The 17,481-nt window shown below is 37.0% G+C and overlaps 2 protein-coding genes across 2 annotated transcripts; one reads left to right on the forward strand and one right to left on the reverse strand.

The window, feature by feature from the left end:
• The first annotated feature begins 3,248 nt into the window (after nucleotides 1-3,248).
• LOC119066312 (chymotrypsin-like protease CTRL-1) lies at nucleotides 3,249-5,831 on the forward strand. The gene is made up of 9 exons (XM_037168699.1): nucleotides 3,249-3,504; nucleotides 4,136-4,465; nucleotides 4,530-4,638; nucleotides 4,701-4,882; nucleotides 4,945-5,021; nucleotides 5,076-5,202; nucleotides 5,266-5,268; nucleotides 5,335-5,429; nucleotides 5,619-5,831. Exons 1-9 carry the CDS (start codon nucleotides 3,411-3,413, stop codon nucleotides 5,730-5,732), a joined length of 1,131 nt encoding a protein of 376 aa, XP_037024594.1. The 5' UTR covers nucleotides 3,249-3,410; the 3' UTR covers nucleotides 5,733-5,831.
• A 111-nt stretch (nucleotides 5,832-5,942) lies between these two features.
• Nucleotides 5,943-11,702, reverse strand: LOC119066309 (insulin-like peptide receptor). The gene is made up of 12 exons (XM_037168695.1): nucleotides 11,272-11,702; nucleotides 11,063-11,207; nucleotides 10,900-10,980; nucleotides 10,017-10,200; nucleotides 9,576-9,702; nucleotides 9,160-9,516; nucleotides 8,755-9,089; nucleotides 8,526-8,688; nucleotides 7,936-7,998; nucleotides 6,827-7,870; nucleotides 6,460-6,767; nucleotides 5,943-6,403 (listed from the first exon to the last, which is right to left on the reverse strand). The coding sequence occupies exons 1-12, from the start codon at nucleotides 11,490-11,492 to the stop codon at nucleotides 6,165-6,167; spliced, it is 3,267 nt and encodes a 1,088-aa protein (XP_037024590.1). The 5' UTR covers nucleotides 11,493-11,702; the 3' UTR covers nucleotides 5,943-6,164.
• Nucleotides 11,703-17,481: the final 5,779 nt, after the last annotated feature.

The following is a 17,481-nucleotide window of genomic DNA, read 5'->3' on the forward strand; positions in this document are numbered from 1 at the left end:
CTTTCTCTTTTAAATCCATATACTTACCGATCTGATCCGCACTCGTGTGACAAAACTAACTTGAAACAATTAAATTTCTGTTGACCTAAAAAACCGAACGAAAATGCAAACAATCATTTAGCAAAATCAAATGAAACATTTAGCATATCTCTGTCACATAGAGCTAGTTATTTCACGCTCGGTGGATTTTCCATCATTCTTATGCGATTCAGTCAAGCATCACCCGAAATAATAATATAAAGCGACTAATGACGTTAAACCGGTACGCAGTTTAGTGTATTCCTTTATGATTCGAAAATAGCAAATGTTGATGGTGCCAAAAAAAATGCATTTACCATCCAAACCATAAAAATTTAAATTTTTATAAAAATTTTCTTTAGAAGTTGGCCATTGTAATCGACCGGTAGTACGAAACTTTATTTTACCTGGAAACCAGACTAATTCCAGGGGTGGCGTTATCTAACATGCAACAAACAAATTTTTACTCACAAAAGGAGCCTGAGCTCAGAACAAGTAAATTTCAATCGAACACAGCTAAACAAAAAGAGCAGAATTACTCTTCTCTTTCCCATGGTACGCGTGAAGTGAATGTGGAGACAAATTGCCGTTTCGACCTCCGGATCCAGTGGCGGTTAGAGGTTAGCGTGATCTAATCATCTTCAGTCGCTTCCACTGGTCCGTTACACGATACAGCCGCAAACTTTACGCTTGAATTAGTGTCTTAAAGTTTGGAAATAATGAAAAAATTCTTGGAAAGCTGCTTCGAAAAACATCCCTTAGACGCAGCCGAACGGAGTCAATCGAAATCAAATTAAACAAAATCAAAATGAAATTAAAAATAAAACAGAAAACAACCCGAAAAACCGAAAAACACTCAACCACTTGACCTTAAAAACTTTTTCGAAATAAAGACCTTCGTAAAAATCAAAACTCTTGAACATCCTCAATCCTCAATCCCCAGGTTGTCTATAGGTTTTCCTTCTGTATTTATAACTGCTGATTTTCGCATTGTCTTGAAATGTCAAACTTGCATTTGCTGCCAAACACAATTTTAGGAATTGAAATGAATCAATCAAAGAAAATTGGTAGCAAATGCAAGTTTGACATTTTAATACAATGCGAAAAGAGCTGAAAATAATAGTACATATCGTACCTAGGACTAAAAGTCTTTTAGTCCGTGGTACGAATAGTATTTTTCATATTGGACGGAGAAAAAGTGCGACGAATTCTTTTTTAGCATATTCGATTCCAGACCTAACCTTCGGTCGGGAAACTTCTTACACACTAAAAAAGACTTTTAGTCCTAGGTACGAAATGTACTATTGCCGGACTACTAATTGTCGAAATAATTGATAATAATTGCAAGTTTCTAAAATTATTCGTAACGGAACGGTACTCAATAGTTATTCTCATTCGTCGGGGCCGATCAAATAGCGAAATTGCTTAAAATCAATCAGTACACAGATAAATATCATACGACAAGGGATTAAAATATGAAAAGGAGAGTTTTCTTTTGAATTTTGAAGGTCCGAGGCGGAGCTGAGGTCATTAATCCAGAGCTTTGTAATGGATTTTTCGCATGCTGTGGGCGTCGAAATTTTGTGGAATTCAATGAAAAGAACCATTTTCAACCCGCAATCATGTAAAACCGTTTTTATTATTAATATAACGTTTCGTTGCGATCAACTCTAGAATCCAATAATTTGCTTTCCATGTCTAATTACTATCTGAGTGGAAACATCTAAAGCACGAAACGAACTACACTTCGTTTACTTACCCTTTACGCTATAGGCTATAACAACAGAAAGAGGGAACAGTTTTCATTGTTATTTTTAAGCGGCGAGCAAAACAGAGTGACTGTGAATCGGCCTTAAAATTGTTATAGAATGTTTAAAGCCCACTCAAACTGTCGGCCGTGGATAGGTTAACAATCCCACAAAGTTTCAACTTTTTGTGTTGCTCCTTTCTCAAGTTAATGCTAAAAAAATGTTTTGACCACCCTCTGACATCACATGACATTTAGACACATTACACTCAAAATGGATTTTTTTGAAGAAAAAAAAAAAGGCAGACACCCTTTCGCTAGAATTGAACGACGAATCGAATGAGCTATAACTCAACAATATCGGGGATAGCTTGTTTCAAAAATTGAAAATTCGGCTAACGAATTGGCGAATTGACTTTAATAGAATTAATTTCTTCTCAATCCAATATCCGGCTGTTTCTGTATAGAATCTACATCTTTGCCGAATGTGGTGCTAAAAGCGAACCATTTTCTTGTATTTCGTATACCTCGAAGAAGATCAAAAGTGACCAAAATATTCTCTCCTCTCAATTTAAATTGAATTTGAATTGAATTGAATTCAGAAGGAATTTACACCAACTCTATCCCGACAAAATTTTTGGTCACTTTAATTTAATACGAAAGATATCGGAAAATTACATTCGCAATGACAATTTGATAAAAGTGAAATGAAAATAACATCCAGACAAATGATTGATTAACATCCATTAAATGAAAGCTTTCCCGCTTGCCTTAGGAAGAGTTGGAGTTTCTTCAGATATAGAGATGCTAACACCCTTTCGGTGCATACATAAAACTTCCTATGAAACGGAACAGCAATGTGAATACATATGAACTAAGGACAGTTCTGATAAAATCATACAAATAAAGCTCAAGTTCCCACTAATTCTTGCAGATGTGAATTCGAAGAACTTGGAATTCCTATGTTACGGTAAGACAACATTCACTTAAGCTTTGAAGCAGTATCAGTTCTGTATCCATTAATTTTTTTTCTTTCGAGCGATTAAGAATTTGTGATGTTGCGACACCTTCGATTTTATGAATCATTCATTGAAAGAGTAATTAAGGACGGTCAACTGATACGAGATATATCTTGCGCTCGCGTTTCAAATCGTTACAAATAATATTATTGCAACTTTTTATCACAAAATCTATGAATTATTGTTGTGACACAAGCACATACACAGACACAAACACCGTATTCTGTGAATGCGAACCATAATGGACCATTAACCATCCAGCAGCGATTAGACGTAATTTAGTGTTTCATTCTAGGCACTATAATCATGTCTGTAATGCATTCAAGCTTACCAAACGTTATATATATGGACGTAATCATGTAGGTAGGTATACCGATGCCGTGTACATATAGACCGGATGATGATATATCCGATTGATACGAAAATCCATGAAAAATTCTAAAAAATCATTGTTCGTCAGTTATGAAAGATTGGTAATGATGAGTGGTTTGGTGTAGTCACAAGTGAGAAAAATTGGAAAAGTTCTTATGTCGCAGTTTTGAAATCGACCATTCTTACACGCAGCTTCATAATTTCAAGGAAAATTGTTTTGTTTTCACCGTCGCGAATACTAATTAGACGAAACTATGTGTTTACAAGGTGTAAATAGGTTGGGTTTTTTCGTCGGGTTTTTATGTTCAGTCAATTGTTTAATTGACTTTACTGACGCTGAATCATTTGGTAAGTAATAATTATTTATGACATCCAGTGCCTGATAAAGTACTTTGCACCGTGATTCATACAACATTTTCTGCCACAGAGGCATCTAAAGTTTGTAAATTTTGTATATTATGATGCTGAGTGACATAAAAATTCTTATGAAACGATATGTAATGAAATGCTCGATTGAACTTTATTTTGGATCCATTTGTTAGGTTTAACATTTTTCTCGAATTTTATTATCAAGCTTGTGAAATCGTCTGTGATGGAGCTTTGTATCAGAAGGAATTTGAGCTTTATTAGGAACACTTGCTGCCAGGACTCGATTAGCTCGAGAAAACCCTTTGGGTATGAATCAAATTAGTAAAAATTCGTTCATTTGGTAAAAATTAAAAGGTTCTTCCAATTGCAAGCAAGCTCGGGTCATGTTGTTTTTAAATTGACTGACCTATTCCGAGCTTTTTCTTGTTAGTCGTTTTTGCTCAACAATGACCAATAAATTCACTAGAAATTAATCTTGTACTTCATTTTTTTAACATGCATTTTACATGCATACATTACCCAGAGCTTATAATTGTTTTTATAGTCGTTATCGATAACAGATAAATAGCTGTATGTGACAGGTTAAACTAACAAATTTGATTCAATTCAGGTCGCTTGGTAATCCAATCCGATGAATCGTCCCGACACCAATCGTCTGATTTAGACGATATTCAAACGAATGCATATCTTCGATCTACATGTGATGGTCTGAACGATTGTGTCCCATTGTCCGAATGTTTGGCGCTACAATATCATGTAGCGAAAGCCTGTTACTCGGGGGATCGATCGATATATTGTGGAATATCCGAACATGAGCCGTATGTATGTTGTCCGAGAAACCGTTTCGAGAAGGTGAACTCCTGTGGAAGGAACTTGGTGTCGGGACAACACTACAAGGGTCTGGGAGCGTTTCCGTTTGTTGCTAGAATTGGATTCAAGAGTGAGCAAATATTTTGCTTTATGCTGCATACCTTAGACTTAGGCGCAATTATCTTCACTTTAAGACACTAATACAGCATCGTTAGCATATCCTTGTGCTGGATCAATTATCAGCAGACGAGTTATTTTGACAGCAGCTCATTGTGCACTAGCGAAGGCAGATGGACATAGGCTGTAAGTAACTTCTGTACGTGATTTTGCCATATTCGGATAAAATAAAATGGAAATTCACTAAGGTCATCTGTTCGAATTGGCGAATACGACACCCAAACAGACCCAGATTGTCAGTCAGGTTTTTGTGCACCACCAGTGGTGAATCACGCAATAAGCCATGTAATAGTCCACCCGGATTATGTTTCCGGACAATATCATCATGACATTGCGCTTGTGGTACTTAAAACTCCACTTAACTACACTGGTAGGTTCATTGATTATGCGTACAACTCGAAATGTAATTTTCACATTCATGTTGATTATTAGTTGCGGCGCAAGCGATTTGCCTTCATCCGGACAGGGAGAATTTAGTCGTTGGCAAGCGGGTAGTTGTAGTTGGCTGGGTAAGTATTTTTCCATTTCCGAAACGATGCTGCTATACTAATGGAATTAATTAGGGAAAGCTGTCCACTTCAAACATTCGTCTGCCAGATATGCAATTTTTAGAAGTTCCTCTAACGCCATGGGAGACATGTTTAAATGTATATGGTTCAACTGGTGCATTAGATTCACCGAAATCTGTTGGTAAGTGGACATAAGTTAATTGATTCCAGACCATTGCAATGAAAAACTATAATTTCTTTGCAGATGGTAAGTTGTTGATGCACCCGTAGAGATGACAAACCTTTTCTGATATGAATTGACTGTGTGTAATAGGGCAATGGATGTGTGCAGGCGGAGAGAGTAAAGATGCGTGTCAAGGATTTGGCGGTGCACCGTTAGTTTTTCGAGAAAACGGACTGTTTAAACAGGTAAAATTAGATTTATTTGTATCTTAGCCTTTTACCGACGGCCACTTCATCCGGTTAATCACAGACGCGACCAAAATAACCGCAAAATTTTCGATTGTGTTTGATGTAATCATTTGGCCGCCGGTGGTCGGTGAAAGGTTAACATCAAGTGTTTACGTTCAGGTAGTTAGTAAGTAAACATAATTTCAGATTGGCATTATGTCGTTCGGATCGGACAATTGTGGGGCTAGGAAAACACCGAGCGTATATACGTCGGTATCTCATTTCTATAAGTGGATTCAAGACAATTCACCACCGGAATAGTTTGTAATTTGGCAGACGCATTTGTGTTGACTATGAAAATTGTGATATTAAAATTTGTTAAACGGGGTGTGTTGGTGCACTGGACACGTATACCTATTACGATTGTGTTTTTGTTTATGAATGACTAGGTAACGAAAACAATTGACCATCGGATAGTGTTCTCTTCCATAGCTAAGAGTATGGTAAAACTCAAGAAGTAATAGATTTGATTAGGCTAATGGTTACGCTTGCTGTTTGATAAAAATTAAAATAATTTATTTACGACATTATCGATGACAAATAAGAGACAATTATTACATAACTAATGGTATACACAACGAAATTTTCAACACTTTAAAGCCTCCTTCTCTTATCCGTATACGTTCTCGGTCTTCCTTTTTTTTTACAAAATATTCACGAATCGAACAAATTACTACGTTGGCGGTGGCTACATTAATTGAATAGCGCATAGTCCTCTTCGCCATAGTCACTGTCGCTCTCGGTTCCCTGGTTTTGAGATAACAATGAATTTGCCGTCGGAGGAGTAGTGGGTTTAAGCATTTCTTGCATAGTTGATTGGCTCTCGTTTGACGATGAATCAAAATTAAATTTTAAAGAGTCATCAAACGTGACACCCGCTTTCATATTTTTAAAGGCTACTACATCATGTAATCCTGGCAGAATGCGAACTCCTATTTTAGAGACAGAATTGATTGACTCAACCATAAGAGGTGATTGATGTGCTTACCTTCATTATCGTGAAACGATGGTGGTTGTTCTGGTTCATCTGCATCAGAACTATCGTCCTTGGGAAGCAATAGGTCTTTGTCTTCAGCTTGTCGACTAAGCCGCTTCTGGATCGGGCTGTACAGACAACAAACAAAAAGGATGAGGACAATGGCACTGATTGCCAGCACAACGCCCCAAATGTATAATGAATAGTCGGGAGGTTCCACTATTATTACAGCAGGAGTGCTAAACAATCCATTTGATCCGATCGATATGCTACGGATTCGGAAGAAATGCGCTCCAATCGCTAAGTTTTCGATACGAAACCTGCGGGAAAAATAAGCAAAATTTACTTCAGCTAATCGAGACGTACGTACAGTACTAACGTGTAATTCGTGCTTTCCATGGCTTTTCTGGTGAAACACATGGTTTCGGTTCTGTTGCTATCCTCAAAAAACTTGTGGATCTGATAAGCGACGACATATGAATTCGGTTCAGCTGGTGGAGAAACGGTAAATGTTACTATATCAGAATCATCTGCATTGACTTTTATGGAAACATCATTCGTGCTAGGTGATGGTTCCGTGCGCTCCGAATGAAAATAGTAGTCACTGCAATTCGATATAATGTTGCATGCATAGACATGAAATGCATAGAGATGGAACGGTTTCAAATTTGGCACAACCATACCGTCCAGATACTTGTCGTCAATGATGTGTGAGTGCAAGTAATATCTGGTGCTATCGGATTCATTTTTCCGTATTATTGGATCGGTAGTTCCGTGTTTGTGGTGAGGCGGTGCTTCAAAGGGCTCTTGTTTGTGACGATATATTGAATGACGTTCCGATGGGTGTTTTGCCGCGTCAACCTTCATCAAAACACTTTCAACATGATGATGGAATACGACGAATTTGAATGTTTTCTCGCAACTCGAATCCGATTCTCCGCAGGTCTGATTTGCATTTCGTTTAAAAAAGTCCAAATAAGCTCGCTGATCTCTACAACAGATTACTTTCGGTGCCTGAGTCTCAATCTCATTTTGTTCGACTTTTACTTTAGGGTTCTGACAATAATCGCGCTTATTAAGCTCATTCACATCGTCAATGATCGCGTACACATCGATGAAATACCTTTCCACCAATTCAGTTTCTGGCGTTGACGGTATCCATTCCAATGTTATGCTTTCGTTTGTCTTCTGTTTGGTTCGAACAATTGGTGGCCGAGGCCGATCGGGAAGTGTCTTAAAATATTTCACTGGACTTTGTCCCTGGGTAACATTTATCAGCTGATCCTTAAGTTGCAGTGACAATTGCGTTCGGACGTAGTAGGCGTATTGGGTGTATTGCTTCAGATTGGTCACATTCATTTGATAATAGCCTTTCACCCTCTTCAGATCTCCGAACGGAACAAATACACTCTGCCAGACGTCGCTGTGAAAACCGAATGGAAAAAAATGAATAAAAGAGGAAGGAATGTGAGAATGGATTTGCCTTACCCGTGTTTCGCTTTGCTTATCATTGGCAAATCCGACTCCTTGAATGTTGATCTGGTCTTTTTTCTGTGCATAAAAACGAAACAAAAATTTAGCGTGTCCAACGAAAGTAAAGAAACAAACAGGCAGGAAGAGATTCCATGTTATTCGAACGAATGCGCACTAAACGTAGGCTTACCGTGGAAATACAGATCGTAAGAAGACATGGGGTCACCCAAGGTAAATATAGTGAAGAGGTAATGCCATATAAAACCGAATCAGATGTGCAGTGGCACGAAAGTTTGCTATAAACGCCATCTCTCACTGTCTTTAAAATAACAAAATTACTTAGAAACCTGGGCCATCTGTTTTGTGATAGGCACAACATTTTGTGAAACACAAGTAAATCTTAGTCAACCATTTTTAAAAAAGATGTCAGTGGCAACAAACTGTTGTGCTATTGCGCATTACCTCCGCCCATATATTTACCTTGATGTAACCGTGTAAATTAACTAAATTAACTATACTTCAGAGAAATGATAACAGATGTTGCTCCGCTGACCTTACGGTACGCAAGTAACGCCATCTGTTACCATTCTCTGCTCTCTACTTACGTTGAGCATGCGTCCAATCCGGAGAAATAAGTTATATTTTGTGACGGTGCCTCGATGTAGTACACAAAGTACCCAATAAGCCGTCTATTCGATCCAAAATCGCTGATGTTCCAATAAATCTGAACATCACTATACGAATTGACGATATGGAAAGCGTATATTCCTGCAAAAATTAGAAGTGTGACCGGTTAACACGAATCCTTTAAAAGCAGCAACAGCTGAAACACACTGGTAGCTTGACATGACTCATCATAGCCGTTTGTACTGTATCCAAATGACTCATGCGTTCGGTCGTAAACGGTAATGTTTTGTAGATTATGAACTTCATTCATACACAGCTTGCTATTGTAATGAATGAACATTCCACCTCCGATGATTTCGAGTTGTTGTGTCTCCTTCCAATTGAACAGCGTTTGCAAATTGTCATTTTCATAAATTTCGAGGCCATATAACCGCTGATATTCGTCCGATAGTTCATCGTTGCCTTTAACCGTTGACGTTATGTTCTGCACTTTTATCTTATTCAAATTGCGAAAAAATGCTAAAGATGTTAGGCTGAACGATCTGAATAATTTTACGATCAACAGTCAATATGGTCAGAATATAGAAAATCTAAACGAAAAGTTCAAATTACCGAAAAATCGTCAGCACACCGTTGATTGTTTCGATATTTCCGAGAGTTTGTTCTAGTATCTGATAGATATCTGTCATATTAGATCCAAGATTGATGTACAATGAGCCATCCACAACGGTGCATTCACGAAACTGTTCCAGATCCGACGGACCGAGTACCCTTGACCCCGGGCATCTTGATATGCATTTAATCTCACAGGCAAAGCATTCGAATGGATGGAACGCTTTCGTATCCGGGTGATAATTTGAATATGAAACGGGACACTTTGAACGGCATTCGCCGTTAAACGGAATCAGTCTGTGTTCTTTCATACACTCGATTTTAGTTATACAACGCATGGTATCACGAAAAATGATTCTAGAAAAAAATATATCGTAAATTGAATGCATCCGCTTCAACAAAATGATTTTACTTACAAATCACTGGGACATTCATCGACACATGTGCCGTTCAAAGTGAGTTTTGTGCATACGTCGCAACCGGATGCTGTAGCATTCACACATCCACCCAGACAAGACTTGTGACACGTTATACCTTTCATGCCTGTTTTAGAACAGGATTAAAATATTACGACAACTCGCAACTAAAAATGATGTAAAATGACTGCAAACCAAAAGCACCAGAACAGAATTTAAATAACGGTCTGCTCGACATATTGTCAATTACGAGCCACTGTACAAATTATTAACGATTCCCGCCACTCCCTCAGTAGTCAGAATTTATTACATGAACTAAGCTTAATGTTGGTACAGTGATACTGCGTCCCGACGCTCCATACAAAATAAAGGTCCTAATGACCGTTAAAGAAATCTGTTGTGGTGCTTGGTTCGCAGTGCATGGAAAAGAGCGCAATTTACGTTTTGTCATATTTTTAAAATATTTTTTGCTTCTCTGGCAGTTGATTGAGGTCCAGCATTTGTCGTTCTCACAGGCACGACATGACTCATTGCTTGGACATTGCTTTGGAGTTGCTTGAATCACATTCCCTTTGCCAGCTGGCAGATCGTCTTCGTCTTCATCAGTTAGTGCTTCCCAATCGACCTGCAAGTGAACAATAAATGTATGTGGCCTCTTCCTCTTCTGGTTGTTGACATAATGTAGTCTTTATATTATAGCGGAACCAATGCAGTAAAAGTTTTTGTATCATTCTGTGACTCGATACTTGTACTGGTGGTGAGATACGCTTTCGTCACGACAGAGTAAAGCTAACCAGGCAGGAGAGCTAATTTGACTACGGCTAATTTGACTACGGACCTGAATAATCTAGTAGCCCTATATTTTTTGCGAATATAATTTTTCAATTTATGTCAGTGTTCATTTGAGTTCATTTCCATCCAGTGTATTAGGTCCCTTATTTGACGTTTCGAAAATGAACCGCTCCTGCCTGGTTTATTTTACTCTGCCGTGCTTTCGTCGTTTGCTTAACACTTTAGGAGTATGCGCCAAACATTCTTTATCGCTTTAGTTCATTTTTTTGTGTTCATAGTTAACATCGACGGTCTTTTTTTTAGTGGGTATGAAGAATGGTTGCTGCATTTCTATTATGTCATTTTGTACGACTCGCGTCTACTGTGCGAAACCGGTATCTCTACTTATCTGCTCGGTTATAAATATTTTCATATTCATTTAGAATCACATCATTGATATGGTAAGATTCTAAATCTAATTTTAGACAATATTTGAAAGTATAATAGCTGTGGAAAGCAAAGACCAAAAATAGAATGAAATCGTAAAAATTACCGTATTGTGATAGCAAAGCCCTGGACATTGCTTGATCAAAACGTATCCTCGTTGAATTGATATAAGTGACTTGAGGTCAACCTTAAACGCAAAACGGTGACTCTTGTTAACGATATCGTTACACGACTTTTTTTTTAGTAATTTTGATGATTGAAACACATACCTTTGCCATGTCGGGATTACCGAAAAGGACCAACGAGAACGACATAGCTAATTCTTTTCCTCGTATTACCATTAAATTGGGAAATAATTGACCAGGAGATGTCAGCCCCTTTACGTTAAAGATCAATAAATATCCAGTGATTTCTCTACCAGAAAAAATATGGATTTTGATCATTCGATATTGATTCTAGATTCATGATTCAAAATTACTTTAATTTGGGGAATTGATACTTGTTGATGTCTGTGTTATTACGGAAGTCATCTATAGAATGGATAGTCAATGAACCGATAATCGATGTGCAATTAGTCAGCTGCAGCAAACCGCTCGGATCAAATTGTATCGAGATTGCCTTACATTCGACCGCATTTGCAACATTTTGACGCAACAGAAACACACATGTCCATAACGCAACCGAAATTAATATTCTCATTGCTATCACTTTCACTTCATGTATGGGATTTCAAAATTATAAATAAATTCGAATTGATAATGCGATGGACCAAAAACCGAATTTATTAACAGAAAATGATTTGAAACGAATATCCGATAACGATTAAATGCGAATAACTGCCTGAAGACCGTTCAAATCAAACACAATATTTGCTACTCGCAACCTATCGAACTAATGAGTCTGAAATAAAAAAAAATAATAATCGCCAGTGCGCGCTATTGTTCTCGGCAATAGGATATTAATTGGTGATTGTTCACGTTCAAAGTGTGTGTAATTTTCACAGACCACAGAGATGATTTCTGTAAATTTAGTGGAACAGAGTGGTCAGTTGGGTAATGCACATATCAGTTATCATTGAGATATGAGAGAAATTAGAAAAGGATTCATAATTTATTTAAGTAGAAGCTTTTTTGACTTAGAGTGACGTGCAATAATGACGTCCACATGTTTCTCCGGATTTTCGATCTCTTTTACCTGCAAAACGGCCTGCCTCATTTTCTCAAATCCACTGACAAAAAACGTTGAAAATCTAACCATGGAGCATGTGACTTTGTCTCCAGCCAATTTTTGTCAGTGGTCCTACATCCTACGAATGGTCGTTATTATTGCATGACCACTGAAAGATTGAATTGGCAATTCACTTGATTTTTTCGAGTATTCAAATTAAGTCTACCTGCACGCCACGTTACCTCTTGTACACTGAGCTCTTGCCAACTTTTGAATGAGTTCATAGATATCTATCTACGGTCCATCAGTAGGAAACTATTTTACTATGCAACCGAGCGGTCGAAACAGTCATTAAAGACTAGGGATGAAACGATAAAAAGTGATTTGTGTGAATTTTGATCCGATCCGTAGCCGAGGTCACGAAAACACACGAAAACGAAACTTTTCACTGTAGCCCCGAGTTGCGTTATATATATTTTCCTGAAGCATGCTAAAAGCCTTTTAGCGTAAGTTGGGAACAACATTTCTCCCAAACGACGTCGGAAATACACTAATTAGGAATGCATTTTACAGTCGAAGAAATAGTGTTTGAAGCGTGCAAAGTACGGTTTTCGACGCATATATCTCGTAATAGTATTTTACTTTACCTACCTATAATTGAAGCATTCCCTCCCCAGGGAAAGCCCTTTACCTCGCTCGTAAAGTAACAACATACTGCACACGGTAAATAATTCGATCAGATAGGACTTGATCGGATACTTTTAGTCATCTCGATACGAGACTAGGGATAAAAAGAAGAAAATTAGAGTTTTCGTATAAATTTTGTTGATCTGAGGCGTAGGCGAGGTTAAGGCTCGAAACATGTCAGGTCAACCTGAAACCTGACCTTGAAAACCTGAAACCTGATTCGACCTGAACCTGAACTGATAGATTTTGACCTGACCTGGTTGACCTGAACCTGAAAATTGAAAACCTGACCTGACCAGAATTTATCTTGACCTGCCTGGCCTAACCTGATCTTTACTAATTTTTACTATAACTTATGAAAAACGTGTAACACTGCATGAAACTGTGAGACAAAAAACATAATTTTAGAAGTCCACAAGTTAAATTTGAAACATGTCAAGTTAGGTCAAATTTAAATGAGGTCACGTAAATTTCAGGTCAGGTCAGGTTTTTGATTTTCAGGTCCTAAATCCTACCTATTCCGAGTCTTAGGCGAGGTCAATAAACACACGAAAACGAGACTTTTCATTTTTATCCCGAATAATGTTATGGATTTTACATGCTGAAAGTAGTGCCTGAAACATGTAAAGTACGGTTTTCTACTCATTTAGCATGTAATAGTATTTTACGTGTTACGGCATGTTTCATTTTCATTTACATTGCCGTAACACGTAATAGTATATTACTTCCGAGGTTGCAAGTTGTGTATTTGATAAACAGCCCGACCCTATTACATGACTAGGGATTAAAAGATGAAAAGTATAGTTTTCGTGTGAATTTTGTTGATCCGAGGCGTAGCCGAGGTCAATAAACACACGAAAACGAGACTTTTCATTTTTATCCCGAGTTATGTAATGGATTTTACATGCTGAGGGCGTTGAAAGTAGTGCTTGAAACATGAAAAGTACGGATTTCGACGCATGTAGTGTAGTATATAAAACAAATTGAAAATCTCAAAACAAGAAATGTTCGGTCTGTTACACAAGAGAACCCTAGTCAGATCGCATCATTTGTTTCTTTTTCGCGAACAGTAACAGATGAACGATATTGTCGGACCACCCTGTGATTGATAGAGTTAGATCTGAGAATGTGATATATATGCAGAAAAGATGAAATGATCAATATCAGTATGATGTATCTATCTATATCTTATATTCCATATGCATGCACATAAGTACAATTTCATTCTTTGGTTTTCGTTAACCCAATTAGTTTGTGATAAAATTTTGAATTTTATTAATTTATTGTAATCGAGTTAAACGAATGATTGAAGTAGATAGAATGCCGTAATTTATATTCTGATGTTTGGAATAGACATATGCATCATATGATACAGATTTTTACGATTGTAATTTCTGGTATTTTTCTCATTTCTTTTGATGCAGCTTTGATTGCAATTACGGTTTTATAATGAAATACACGTTCGCCACTTGATTGAAATAAAGAATCGAACATGCAATAGCAACGACACAATAGGTTTCCACTGTACAGCGCATTATTGTTCTGCGAGCAAGGTGGTATGAACTAATATTGAACAGAGTAATATTATAGGTGGATGCATATAGCATTTTGCTATTAAAGTTCATGGACAATTTTTTTTATAGAGATAAATTTTGACCGTTAAAAATTTGAATTTCGTTGTTGTGTTGTATTTTCATACAAATCAAAGCGGCGTGGGGTAATCTTGCACACGGTGCTAAAACAACGCAATTTGCAACTACGTAAAATATGAACTCACCACGATTTTTCGATACCAACATTTTGTAAAAGGAGTCATTAAGTCGACGACAGGGTTAAAAAGCATTCGTGCGTTCTTTTTGCACCGTGTGCCAAATTCCCCGATGCCTCTGAAACTAGACAGTGTATCAAACAAAAGTAAAACACTCTAAAAAACAATTTCATACACAATGGTACTCTATTTGGCAGGATGTCGACTATGATCACTTTTGCTTGAAGTGCGTTGATTGATGATTATGGCGATATGCTTGCCGTTTCTGAGAGACTGTTTTAAATTGTGTTCGAATATGTTTTAGCCAACAAGTTTCATACTTTTTACTTGAATAATTTGTCAATATTCAAGTCACAAGTAAATGTACCGAAATGTTCTTATTAACCAATTAACCTCTGACAGTACCTATGTAGTTTCTTACTGTAACTTTTTATGAGGCGTTAGTAGCTATCTATGTGCCTTATATTATTTCATAGTATAATTTCATTTTATTTATTTCATTTCAATTATTTCATTTCATTTATTTCATTTCATTTCATTGTAATCTGTAATCTGTAATTGTCATCTGTTCAAACTGATATGGATTATTCACAGGTCCAGAAGATCTAAGCTTTTCCACAATTTAGAAATGTTTAAGGTTAAAACACTTCTTTTTTTCACGAAAACTAGAAGAAACAGTTCGACTGTGAAAGGTTAATAAATCAATGCGTCTATTATCGGCGAAATTTTAATGTAGTTTGGTGGTGAGTTATGTTCCCATTTTAAGCTTAAAAGCTTATTATTTTCGTAGCTTTTCTTTTGTCGTAACATTCTTTCGGCGCATACATCAAACGTATGTCATGAGCAACGAAACGCACGAAACGGAAATTTGAGAATATTTGAACTGAGTCCTTTGCGATTTATCATTAATCCATCTACCATACACCTATGTTCGGAACTATGTGTATATCAGCCCGATCGAATTTCAACTAACAAATGTTAGCCGATTTTTGTATGCATAAATATCACTGTAACTGTAATTGGTAAGCAAAGAGCTGCTGTAGAATCTTAGCATGGAACTTTCGAGACGAATTTTGTTCGTGGGTTTTTTGGTTCGTTAAATGAAATGCACTACCCTCGAACGTTCTAGCATTAAGCATAGTATTAACTTTGAAGGTTTTGGCTTTGGTAGAGCACACAGAAACTCTTATCGCAATGGGAAATAATCGGAACAAAGCTCAATCAGAGGTTGTTTTTTTGAAACATTCACGCTCAAAAGAAAAAAAATGCTACAAATCACTACAAAACAAGAGTAAACATGAGTCGTGATACGACGAAATCAGCATTTCTTTTGTTTTGTTTGAGTGAGAAAATGTTTTTGGTAAACAAATTGCGAAATTGTTTAGTGTTTTTGAATCGGTTCTTCGCTTGATGAATTTAGTTTTTCTGTTTGTCCAGGCAACGGTCCTTCACCTTGCAAACGAAACTGTGCGATCAAAAGAAAAAGAATTTTTTTCTTTTGAGCGTGAATGTTTAAAAAAAAAACTCTGATTGCTCCTATTATTTCCGATGTAAAACTCGGTTTTGATGAACAACAAGATTCACACGAAAACTCCACTTTTCGACTTTTTCCCTTATTATATATATGAAGGAAGAGACTATTGGCACCGGGTGTCTATTTATAATACTGTGACTAATGGCGCTGTGCCAATAGTCTCTTTATCATACTAATGCTAATCGCACCTGGTGCCATTAGCCACAGGATTATAAAGGTACTATTGGCACCTGGTGCCATTAGCCACAGGATTATAAAGGCACTATTGGCACCTGGTGCCATTAGCCTAAGTATAATAAAGAGACTATTGGCACCCGGTGCCATAAGTCACAATACTATAAAGACATAAAGAGAAACTCGTACCAAAATGAGAAGAAAACACTTAGAATAGATCTGTTAATAAATATGCGTGAATAAACACAGAGCAAGAAACGTCGAAATTTTTCGAATTTCGGAGATTTCGGACTACGAAAACTTAATTTTGCTGTGAAATGTACCGTAAATACGTTTTGTAGAATACTGAAGAATTCATCGGAATGAAACGTTAAGGCATTTTGTTAGAACATAGGGAATTCGAATTCGATTGTTCGATACTAGGGAATTAATCGAAATGTAACGTGAATGCGTTTTGTAGAATACTGGGGAATAAATCATTTTACGAAATTTAACGAAAAGACGCACGTTTTGTAGTATACTGGTCCTTTCGTAAAAGGACGAATTCCCTAAGATCGAACAAACTAACTTTGCGTTACAATTCGTAAAAAGGTGAATTCCCTAGGATCGAACAATGGGCCTTAGCGTTACATTTCGTAAAAGAATGAATTCCATAGGATCGAACAAATCGCCTTCACGTTCCATTTCGTAAAATAATGAATTCACTAGGATTCTGTACCAAACAACTTTTTTTTTCTAAATCTCCGGAAATTCAAATTTTCATTTTTCCTATATTTCCAATCTACTTTTGTATATTGAGTGCCAATAGTCTCTTTATAATGCTGTGGCTAATGTAGCACCAGGTCCAGGTTACTATAGTAAAGAGACTATTGGCACGCGGTGCCAATAGCATATTCGTAAAAAAAACGTTTTTTTTTTTAAATTAGACCCAAAGCTCGTTAACTTTATCGTTTTTGTTGGAAAGGTCTGAAAGTTGAAAATTTGAAAATTGGAGTCACTTTTCGTTGACACTAATTTCGATTTTCTACAACGTGCTACGGCTGAGAGCACTAAGACCACGATAATCAGAGTTATTGCTATGTAGTCACAGTCGGTAACATAAATAACCTCGTAAATAACGCCCAAGAAAAACATGTAGATTTTCACAACCCGTTGTTCGCAATTAGTTTTAACGTTTGAACTGTTAGCACAAATGTTGTATCTCATTTATTAGAACCCACGTCCACCTGCTTTATCGTCACTCGTATATAGTAGGACTTACCTCGTCTTAGCGCCCCAATAATATTACACCAATCTCCATCCCCAAGTGACTGCTCATTTCGTTTTCCTTCATGCGAATACTAGCGTTAAAAGTCATT

The sequence above is a fragment of the Bradysia coprophila genome, chromosome IV, assembly GCF_014529535.1.
Source record: "Bradysia coprophila strain Holo2 chromosome IV, BU_Bcop_v1, whole genome shotgun sequence".
Taxonomy (NCBI): Eukaryota; Metazoa; Arthropoda; class Insecta; order Diptera; family Sciaridae; genus Bradysia; species Bradysia coprophila.

Bases quoted from the DNA above. Each gene is read 5' to 3' on its own strand.
- LOC119066309 (XM_037168695.1), bottom strand. From the start codon at position 11,492: ATGAGAATATTAATTTCGGTTGCGTTATGGACATGTGTGTTTCTGTTG. The intron at 9,517-9,575 runs GTAAGTAAAATC...ATTTTTTTCTAG, and splicing joins GATGAATGTCCCAGTGATTT to AATCATTTTTCGTGATACCA. The intron at 7,999-8,525 runs GTAAGTAGAGAG...TTTTATGCACAG, and splicing joins GGATTGGACGCATGCTCAAC to AAAAAAGACCAGATCAACAT.
- LOC119066312 (XM_037168699.1), top strand. From the start codon at position 3,411: ATGTGTTTACAAGGTGTAAATAGGTTGGGTTTTTTCGTCGGGTTTTTA. The intron at 4,466-4,529 runs GTGAGCAAATAT...CTTCACTTTAAG, and splicing joins TGCTAGAATTGGATTCAAGA to ACACTAATACAGCATCGTTA. The intron at 4,639-4,700 runs GTAAGTAACTTC...AAATTCACTAAG, and splicing joins AAGGCAGATGGACATAGGCT to GTCATCTGTTCGAATTGGCG.